Below are 11,037 nucleotides of genomic sequence, written 5' to 3' on the forward strand. Positions count from 1 at the left end.
GGAACGAAAAATCAAGACCCTGGTATTGGGCGCAATGGAGGGTTCGACCAGGAGGGGCAGACCCCACAGAGAATGGGTAGCTGATGTAGTAGATTGGCGCAGATCTCGTCTACAGAAACTAAGCCGCTCAGCACCAGTCAGGGAAAGATGGAAGGAAATAGTGACAGGGGCATCGGGCACACGGTTATTGACGGTGATGATGGACACCAGTCAGGTCCCGGGGCGCTGGACGACCGAGGGGACCAGAAGTTCCCGGCCGGACTCTGCCCTGCCTCAGACCCCACCCCCGCTGTGAGGAGTAGGCGCGCCAGGGCAAGCCAGAGGGTGACGGGGGTGGGGGCCGCAGGGGCCACGCGACCCCCGGGCAGACGAGCCCGCACCGCCGGCTCCCGGGACTCCAACTTCCAACAGGCGCCGCGCGCGGGCACTGGCACGCTGGGCAAGCAGCTGACGAGTGAGCAGCGCGTGACGATCGCGTGAGCGGCGCTCGGGAAAGGAGGGGTGGCGGGTGAGGGGTGTTGGGTAACCAGCTCCGCGCCGCCATTGGCCGAGAGCCTATTGCGGGGCGGGTCACCCCCATGTCTCTCATCGCCCATTGGGTGTTACCTGTGCCCATTTTAGAAGTTAGCTGCTCATTGGACTAGATGAATACGAGGGCGGGGGGGCTCCGTGGCCGTTTTCACCGTCCATTGGACGTACCAGGGTAGAGAGGGTCATTTTTGCCCTGGTATCGTTACCGGAGCAGAGTGTGGTGTGGGGAGGGGGGAGCATTCGCCACCTCCCATTGGACAGCAACTCTCAGTGGTTTGTCGTTCTCATACTCCATTGGGCAAATGGATCTGGGGGCGGGTCTTAGGCCTGTCGCTGTTGCTTAGCGTTAGCGCCCGCCCCTTTTCACTTCCGGCTTCCGGATCGGCGGGCGGCTGACAGGTGGGGTGTGGGGGTGGGTGCGGGGTAGTAGCGGAGAGGAGACCGGCCCCATCTCACACTCACCCCGGGCGGGGGCGCGCCGGGGCGCCTGTATCTCCGTAGCTATTACTAATTGGTGGGGTAGGCAGAGGCCGGCGGCGCGCGAGGCAGCCCGGGGAGGGCGCACGTGGCGTGGGCAGTGGCGGTGCCTGCAGGACGCTGGGCTGGCACCACTCAGGCGCCTGGGGCTGACCCCGGCAGGCAGTGGCGGAGCTAGTGGCCCGGTGGGAGCCGCAGGGACCAGTGGCTGGGTGGGCGTTGGAGGTGGGGAGCAGCAGTGACTCGCAGGTCCGTCATGCGCCACCCGCCTGGCTGTCCGAGGAGCAGGTGAGTTTCTCTCTTTCCCCTGTAATTTGTTTTCAAAGTCTGTTAGTTGTCTGTGGGGGTGTTGTGGGGGTGCTGAAAGTCTGGGGGTGGATGGAGGTTTCGCGGATGCGCTGAGCAATGTATGGCAGGCGGTGGAAATACAGTAGAAGGCTGATTGTGTGGTTGGGATGGGGATCCCAGGTGCTCTCAGGTTGCTCTTTCCAGGTCAGGCCGATCGAGCTGAGCTTTGTTACAGTTTCAAATGGGATGCTGGTTCAGCAATGCCTTTATACTTAGGGGCCAATTTGTGGTTTGTGAGGTGACTACAAGGGCCTTGGTGTCTGCTCCTCTTATGTGAAAGTATTGCTAGGTACGCATTGCACAGAGTCCCATTATGGGGGCTGAAAGGACTTGGCTGCCAAGCCCCCTGTCCCAACCTATAGGAGAATATGATGAATATTGAGGGAAGAGATACCCTTATGATCTCCTGACTTTGTACAGAGGAAAGAGATGGAAGAGATTTGTAAAGGGGAAAGAACTAGTGATGGGAGAAGACATGGATGGATCCTACTACACTCTGTAGTCTAATGTAGTAAAACGATAGTCACTCCGATGCAGCCCTCTGCAAGGTAGTGCACGGCAGCTTAATAGCCACATGGCAACAGGACATGACAATTTGAGGATCATGTCCAGAAAGGAAGTAGAATCCCAGATCCAGTTGACTCTGTAGCGGGAATCTAAGGAGAGAGACGGTAATCATCCAAATTGGAGTTTGTCCAGAGCATTGTGGTTAGTTCTTTGTCTCTGGGGAAAAAAAGAGTCATACAATCTTTAAGGCCATGCGTTGTGCTGGCCCTTGGCTTTGCATCTCAGCAAAACTGGAAACTAATCCTGCTGCCTGTTTATAAAGCAGAAGGGGACACAGACAGGAAGTGAACTGTCCCATGGGGATAGAGAGGTTGGGTTAAATTTGAGTATTTTGTTGTGGGAAACTGTTACCTGTTCAAAATCAGTTCTTGGCCTAGGCTTGCCCTTTTGGTGAGGCTGCTACAGGTTGTAATTACACTAAGTATGAAGTTGACGTTTTATGTGTATAGTGTTGATACGGAGTCCTGCCTGAATTTTATCTAAGGTCACTGAATTCTTTCTTCTAACCCCTCTTTGCCCGCCCCCCAGCAGTTTCAGTTCTTGCTTCCTGTCCTGAATTTTTGTATGGTGTTGCTTGGTTCTGTTACATGGCTACTGTAGTCAATCTGCTACCATTTTGGCTTCAAGAGACTCTCCCATATGCCTGCGGTCTTCAAAGCATGTTGAGATCTTTCCTGCATGAAAGCTGTTAGAACACTGGAAGCACCAGTACTTTTACATTATGTTCACTTTAACACCAGCATGAACTAAATATGTACAAAGCAGCCACCTAGAAATGTCTTTGCTAAGGTTGAGAGAGAGATGTGTTCTGAGCACAGGACTGGAAGCCAGGGAACCACAAATTCTTATTCTGGCTCTGACTTGATGTGTATCTTTGTAGGGGGCAAGTGAAAGCGACATTTTGCCTTAGTTTTCTGTTCTGCCCAATAACAATAACCTCTTTAGACTTACTTGTCCACCGTACACATTGATTTAAGTGGTCTCGTGATAGTTACAAGCTTTAGGGTACATCTGCATTTGAGCTACAGGTGTATAATTTCCAGCTTAGTTAAACATACCTGTGCTAATTGTGATCACAATATCATGCAAAAATCAGAAGAGTAGCTGTGGTGATATGAGTAGAAGGAGGTAACTACACAAAGTATGCTTCCTATCCAAGGACCTAGATACATCCTGGGGCAGCTGGCCACTCCATCTTGCTCTCAGTAGCATTCCAAAGCTAGGCTCTATTTTTAGTGCACTAGCCCAGTTAGAACTAGCACATCTGTCTACTCAAGCTGGAATTTACTTCTAGCACAGACAGTCCCTTAATTGCAGACTTTGTGATTGAATTCTTCAGTGCAGCTTTCACTGTGATTCTCCTGTAACTCCACTAGTCAATAGGCTGGACCTTCCTGCAGTTAACTTCTTTGTTTTTGTAGTCCTAGCCCAGGGGTCTGCAACCTGTGGCTCCGGAACTGTATGTGGCTGTTCAAAGATATCTTTGTGGCTCCTGATGCTATAATTGCAAAGTTTGAAAAAAAAATCCTCCTGATGTTTTCAATAAACAGTGAACATACAAAAGCCCCAAAATGAACAACTCATATCTAAAGAGCAAATGACGTGATTCCGAAATGTTGGATAATTCCCCCTCATCCTCCAGAGAGCAATGGTTCGGGAGTGAAAGTCAAGAAGACAGTGGTACAAACACTCACGTAAAGTCTGAGGAAATAGAATACGTAAAAAGTTTGTGAACCTCCTGCAGTAAACATGTATCACATTACAAATCATTATGTGCGCTGGTCTTAAAATAGCAGTTACAAATGTATGGTTTAATGTTGGTTATTAAGGACTGTCTTGTATTCACATGCATTGCGGCTTTTGAATTATTGAGCATTTTGCTGAACTGGAAAAAATGACTCTTCTTGCTGTTTGGTTACAGAACCCTGCTCTAGGGTGATCTTTGCAAAATTTTGGGTCAATGTATTATTTGGCTTGTCAGTATCAAGTTCTTCCTCAGAGTTGTGGTTAGGAATGCAAATCAACCATGTGACTGTTATTGAATGTCTAGGTCTTCATCTATTTCTCTGAGCAGTTAGCTCAAAGATCAAAGGAAATTTTATAGTTTGGACACAGGAGTGGGATCCTAGGCTTCTGTTGACTTATATGACTTTACACACATCAACCCTACGCCTCAGCTTCCCCATGCGTAAATCAGGAATGCCAGTCCTAACCTTGTGAAGCTCAGTACCTGTAAAATACTTTCAGATACTCAGCAGGAAGGAGCTAGGGAAGGGCAACATAAATTAATACAATTATTAGGATTAAGGAGCTTGAAATAGACAAAGCCTGATTAATGCTAGCCCTGACCCCCACAAGCTCTTTACACAAGAACTTCAAAGACAATTGATTAGAATGTCAAGTCTGCCTCTGATGAGAGATGCCACTTTGGGGTGCAATAAATAGTGGCTTATGTCTGAAACTGGTCCTCACTTCCATAGCTGGCCAGCCTAAAGCATGCTGGGTTCTGTTCTAGCCAAGTGAACACCAGTTGGTGCATTTGGCAGCAAGATCTTACTACCTCAATGTCAAGTCATGGAAGAATAGCAGATTGGGCCAGTGAGTGCCAAAGGATGGGCTTTGGAGTCTTTGGAGGAAGATCTCGCAGGTGTTCCTGGGCCTCAGCTTGTCCCCTTTGCAGCCATGAATGAAGAAGTGGCCATGCACTGTGCTTTTGATCTTCATACATGTGTTAAGGTGGGAATGAGTTGTTTAAGGTTAATTATTCTGGTGTCTTACTCTCTGCAATGGCACAGATGCAGAATGTTCCCGTGTCACACTTATACCTCTGCTACGCTGCTAGTCCTTGTGGTCCTGGCTGTTGTTGCAGTGGCAGATCAGGAAGAGAAGCATTGTGACCTGGTAGGAGACCAAGCCACTGAGTCAAAAAGAGAGCAGGCCTTGCTGAAGAAGCTAGAACCCCTGAGCACCATAAGGTAAGTGCATGCAACTCTCTGGCTTACTGCAGGGACCAGGATCTGGATACTGTCCAGTCAGTCCCAGATCAGGAAAGGAAATGGGTGCCCTGAAGAATAATAGTACGCTGGTTCTAACTAGCCTGGGTTGGACAATGTTGATGGGTCCCATTCTGTTTCTTGCTAAAAAGGAGCCCATATCAATGAATCACCACCACAGTCAGCCCTAATGGGGCTCATCTGTCACACTAAAGGCTGAATGGGCCACCGTGACAGGATTTCCTTTTCCCTGTGCCCCTCTGGCCACAAGACCGAGATGGTAAGGGAGGAGCTTGCGTTGCTGCTGTCCATGCTCTGCCTTCTCTGGGGTCAACAAAGGAGCTCAGTGTTCAGAAGCAAGTGAACTTACCCAAAAGGCCAGGCCTATACCGCTGACTTCTTAAGCTGTGAGTGGACTTGAGAAGTGGATAAAGTGTAAGGCATTTTTGAACGTTAAAAATTTAATAACCCACATGGGATTCAATAAGCATCTGTCTGGTTTTTGTCCCCGCTGTGCAGCTTTGAGAAGAATGTGACCTCAAACGCAGCGGAGCAATATACTTACAAGTTCAAGGTGTGCAGAGAGGTCGACAGTTCTATGTCGCAATCAGGCTTGATACAGATTAACTTAAAGGACCAAAAGCAAACAGTGGTGGGAAGAATCAATGAGACACAGGTCTTCAATGGAAGTAAGACTCCCTTCAACCCTCTTGTCAAGCTCTGCCAGTCCATGATGCTCTTGACTTGCAGCCCTCTTTGTTTTTCTCTTGGCAGGTGATTGGATCATGCTGATTTATAAAGGGGGGGATTCGTATGGCAGCCACTGCCGTGGTGAAAAAAGGAAGGCCATGATAATGATCTCTTGTAACCGGAAGACTATAGCAGTGAGTGGCCTGGAGGAGGGGGGGCTGCAGGGTCAGGTACTGTGGCTGTGAATCAGGAATAGTGTTCCCTGTATTTTTTCCCACCCATGGGCAGAATAAATTTTATGTGCACTGAGGCACGTGCAGGTGCACACCACCATTAGAAACATGTGTTGGTGTCTCTGGGCACTTTGCTAATCAGCCACGTGGCTGCCCGCATGCTCAGCTTAATGAGATCGCTGGTCAGGAATGAATACAACAAAGATTGGAGGAAAGGGTCACTGAGGCTGGGGAACAGCCCAGAGGGTTTTACTTATTCTGTCTAGTATGTGTTGGATCTCTGCACAGTAATGGTTTTGTGCTGCCTTTTGACTGGCTTAGCAGACAGCCAATAGGAGATTATATCTTGTTTATTTTAAAAGTAGCTGAAAAGGAAGAGTTTGGGGGAGGTGTTCTGAAGGAGCGATCTGGGGTTAACTGGAAGCATGAGTGTGTGTAAGAATTCAAGAGTAGGCAGACTGGACTTTTTTGTAGAACTGGGAGCATCTGTGCAAGTAGGGAGACCTATTTGTGTGTTTAGCTTGGCATATGTTTTCTCTTCCCCACCCCTCCTCCAATCCAGGATGGCTTTACCTTGCTATCAGAAGAACGGGAAAAGGAGCAGGATTGTTTGTACCTCTTTGAGATGGACAGCAGCTTGGCCTGTCCACCTGAGGACTCTCACCTCAGCATTGGGTCCATCCTGCTCATCACGTGAGTTACTGCAGGAACCTGTTGGTTCTAGCGCTCCAGTGCCAGGCCTCCATTACTTGTTAGGAACATAGCACGTGACATATCAGTAGCCAAAGCTGGATGTTACCCTGCCCTTCAGTAAGACTTTTCAACCAAGACTTGACAAGCATTAAGCCTCACAAGACTCCCATGAGAGAGGGACACATTACCCTTTTCTACAAATGAAGAAGGAGGTGCACAGAGGGAAGAGGCTTGCCCGAGATCACATGGCAAATCGGTAGCAGGCCTGGGAGTAGAACCCAGGAGTCCTAAGTTCCAGTCCTATGTGCTACGTGGCATTACTTCCCCGAGGCTGTGCTGGGGTTGGGTTTATTCATGTTGCTCAACATCCCTGTTCTCTTTTTGGCAGATGCTGCTATTTATGGCCCGTTTTCTGAATCAGACTGAGCTGTTGGCTCCAATCCCAATAGGAGGCAGACAGTTAGCTGAGAAGAGGTTGCCTCCAGTTTCCTCTCACACTCGTGTTTCAACATTCTTCTCCAGGTTTGCGTCGCTGGTCGCAGTTTATATAATTGGGGGATTCCTCTACCAGCGCCTGGTGGTGGGAGCAAAGGGCATGGAGCAGTTCCCCCATTTTACTTTCTGGCAAGATCTGGGCAACTTGATGGCGGTAAGTGAAAATCCATGCAGATCTCCAGGCCAGCCCTGCTATAAAGCGCAAGGAAGGGGCAGCTGCCCTGCTCTCAGGGCCTTTGATTTTTGTCAGATTTCATAGACTTTCCGCTTAGGGTGGCTCTGTTCTTAGATGCGAGACCTCCGAAAGAGGAAGCAGATGACTCATTTGAAGGAGAACTCTCCCCTTTGAGTCATTGCTGGCCTCCATACACCACCATGGTGCTAATACTGGGGAGGGTACCCTTCTACAGTTGCTTCGTAAACCAGAGGGTGATGTGCCCCTCGTTTCCCTCTCCCCCTTTCCAATCCCAAGCTTTTCAAAACTCTGCTTCATGCTTCCCATTCAGCGCCTCATTAGCATGCCGCTGGCTATGGCTTGTCTGCATGCGGGTCCTTTTTGAAAGGACCCTGCCAACATCGAAATCCCCTTATCCCTATAGGAATAAGGGGATTTCAGTGCTACGGCTGGCCCCCATGCTAGTGAGGCGCTGAATATTCATTTCACCTCCTCATTAGTGTTCTTCGATTTGGCCATGTCGAAGTTTTTTGTAAGTGTAGACACAGCCATGGGGAGAGAGTAACTGGTGTCCTGGCCCCATTCCATTAAAGTTCTACTTTACCTCCCCTAAATTCTCTCCCAGCAGCTCTAGTCAGAGATGTTATTCTTCACCTCCTGACCTGCTCTAATGTTGTCTGGTGCTATTTAGTCAGCTACCGTGTCCCACCTCAGAGGTGGGTAGATTCAGGATTACAGGCAATGTGTATGAGCCCTTTGTGAAAAGTTCCAGGATCTCTCAAAAAGTGGTGGGTACAGTAGAGGAACAGAACAGGAGAAACATGAGGGCCTGCTATTATTTAGCATCGTCTGTGGCATGTAAGGTTGCCAGGTGTCCAGCTTTCAACCGGAACATCCAGTTAAAAAGGGACCCTGGTGGCTGTGGTTGGCAGTGCCTATCAGGCTGTTAAAAGTCCAGTCGGTGGTGCAGCAGGTAACTATGACTAAGGCAGGATCTCTACCAGCCTTCTCTCATCATGGCTTCCAGAAGTGGCCCAGAGACAAAGGGAGGGTGCACGCCCCCCCCCGCCCCATCTCTGTTCTGACTCTGTAGCTCCCATTGGCTGGGAACTGTGACCGGTAAGAGCTGTGGGGGCAGTGGCTGCAGACACAAGGGCAGCATAAGGAGCCCCCTTATGCCTCAGGGCTACAGGCACCTGGCAGCCACTTGTTAGGAACCACAGCAAATACCACAGGGACCTCACACTTCAAGCCCTTATTCCAGCCGAGTCCTCTCCTTCACCCAAACTCCTTCGCAGAGCTCACACCTCCACACACGTTTGATCCCCACTACTCCAGTCCTGAGCCCTCGCCTGCAACCCCAGCTAGAGCCCTAACTCTTCCATCCTAGTCCAATAAAAGTGAAGGAGAGCAAGCCATGGAGTGAGCTTGTGGGGAGGGTAGAGAAGGCTTGGAGAAGGGGCCAGGCACATGAGTTTTGTGTGATTAGAAAGTTGGCAGCTCTAGTTGCATGTGGTCTGATCCCAGTACAATAACTTGTTTCTGCAGGACGGTTGTGATTTCGTCTGCCGGTCTAAGCCCCAGAATACTCCAGCTGCATACCGTGGTGTGGGTGATGACCAGCTGGGGGAGGAATCAGAAGAACGGGATGACCATTTGCTACCAATGTGATTGGGCTTTAGACATCAGTGTCTTGTCTTTCCCCCCTGCTTCTCACTTAACCAAGTGTTACCTAACCCGCTCTTCCTTTCATATTCCTCCTTTGGTTTTTTTTAAACTACTTGCTTTTTCCACAGCTGGTGTATCATACCCCTGCTATCCAGAATCTTCTCTTTCAGAGCTGCACTGGCCCAAGGGCCACATTCTCTGAATGTAATGCTGTGATGAGCTTATGCAGAGTGCTGTGCAGCTGAGAAGAATGGTATTTACCTAGAATTCTGTATGGCTATGAGGTGGCAGAAGAGCTTATCCAGCATGCAGTGCCTGGCAGGCCAGGGCATCCCCTCAGTGAGAAAATCCACGTGGGGGCAAATCGCGAGGCTTGAAACAGCTGGAGTTAGGGAGAGCATTACTGTGTGTTCTCTGTAAAGTTTATTCAGTCTGAGAGACACTGGATTTATTTTTAATTATTTAAATGAACTTTTTGCTTTCTTCGCTTCTGTGCTGTGACACAAGCAAAGCATTCACTGCCCACCTTCTCCCTCTGCTCAGTGTAATCACCACAGGGATCTCTCCGTTCTGGCCAGGCCCTTAGCAGGACTGGAGCAGGCAACAGCCAGCTGACAAGCTTTTCTTTTCCTGAGAACAGCCTGGATTGAACAGTGCAGGACAATTTTTTTTTTTTTTAGCAAACACAAAGGGCCATCACCAAATAACCTTGGTTTCATCAAACAGGAAAGGGGTGATGGTGCCAAAGAACTCACAGGGGTTGGGAAGATTTAATGACTTTTTCCTACTGAAAAGGGTCAAGGAAAAACAGTCTCTTTACACCTTCCTCTTTGTTGCTGGCAAGCCAAATACAATGACATGCTGCTGAGCAAGAACCTGAACATGAAACTGACTTCCAGGTCAAAGGCAGGTACTTAAAGACAACAGTCACTTGATTTCTGTTACAAGCTTCCTTTAAATAGGAAGCAGTTAGGAAATTTTTAAAATAGTGATCCTGACTATGTCCTCCTAGGAAAGGCTGGGGTGGTAATGCAGTAATTGCTGTGAAAGAGTCTAGATTTCGTTTTTAAAAAGGGAACACATTTACAGGAGCAGTGCCGTACCCAATGCTGATGCCGAGGTAACTCTCCGGCAGTTACATTAAAAAGCAACGTAATGAGGGTCAAGGCCAAGCTCTTCTGCTGTTCCAGTGAGCTGGTGGACTGGGTTGGATGTGGCACTGCCCTCTAGTGGGTGAGTGTAGATTCTCTCAGAGCTGTAGCGATGGGACAGGTCATCTCTGCCTGTGGGTTATTTCCATCCCTGCTCAGTTGTACGATGGTGCTTCTGTGCCCCCTGCTGGCTGGGAAGTCAGAGCCGCAGTTTTCTATGGCTTTGGAGCTGCTCCCATTAGAAGACAGCAGCTACAGGTGACCATTATAGGACTCATGAAGGACCTTGATTTTGATGGGGTTGGGAAGGGCAATCTCTGCCAGGGAATGAGCCAGTGTCTTCCCCATTGGACTAGTTGGTAGAGTTATCCCTACAGGACACAGTTGAACCACTGGAGAAAAGCGGGTATATTTTTGTAGACTGAAATAAGACTGCAACAAGCAGTCTGAGAGTTGTGTTCCCTTTTCTCTGGAAGGGAGATCTGCCCCATTAGAGAGCCGGGAAGGTGGAGTTTGAGGGGCGGAAAGTGTTTTGTTTGGTGGGTGTGGGTTTTTTTTCTTTTGGCAGGGCTTGACGCAGGCAAATATAGGTCCTACTTTTTTGGCTTTTGTTCCTTTCACTAAATCTTTTTCATAAGATGGGGAAATAGGAAATCACTGAACTTGTTCTGTTACTGGTTTTCATGGTAATGTTTAAATTAAATGCACATTTTTTTGTACAAAACACAACTTTAAAATAAAATGACCCAAAAATACCCCTCAGTGCTTTATTGGTGTTTTTGAAATGACAGCAGTACAGTGGGAGTAGCATGTGAGTGGATGGAGAAATGTTGTTCAGTGCCAGGTCTTTGACGTCCCTTTCACTATGAGGGCAAAATCAACCCCTCTCCTCTAGAGTTGTACATTTAAGGTTAGGGAGACTGTGTTACTATTACAGAACTTAAACACGTTATAAATGCTCAATTTAAACTTTCCAGCATAGGCCTAATTGTTCAGCTACTTCTCTATAGAAGAGC

General features: G+C 48.6%; 1 protein-coding gene across 1 annotated transcript; it reads left to right on the forward strand.

Moving 5' to 3' along the window:
* The first annotated feature begins 953 nt into the window (after window positions 1-953).
* Window positions 954-10,776, forward strand: M6PR (mannose-6-phosphate receptor, cation dependent). Its single transcript, XM_075002283.1, has 7 exons — window positions 954-1,296; window positions 4,719-4,898; window positions 5,436-5,605; window positions 5,691-5,800; window positions 6,402-6,532; window positions 7,055-7,181; window positions 8,751-10,776. Exons 1-7 carry the CDS (start codon window positions 1,265-1,267, stop codon window positions 8,871-8,873), a joined length of 873 nt encoding a protein of 290 aa, XP_074858384.1. The 5' UTR covers window positions 954-1,264; the 3' UTR covers window positions 8,874-10,776.
* The last annotated feature ends 261 nt before the right edge of the window (window positions 10,777-11,037 follow it).

Source organism: Carettochelys insculpta, chromosome 1 (genome assembly GCF_033958435.1).
Source record: "Carettochelys insculpta isolate YL-2023 chromosome 1, ASM3395843v1, whole genome shotgun sequence".
Classification (NCBI taxonomy): Eukaryota; Metazoa; Chordata; order Testudines; family Carettochelyidae; genus Carettochelys; species Carettochelys insculpta.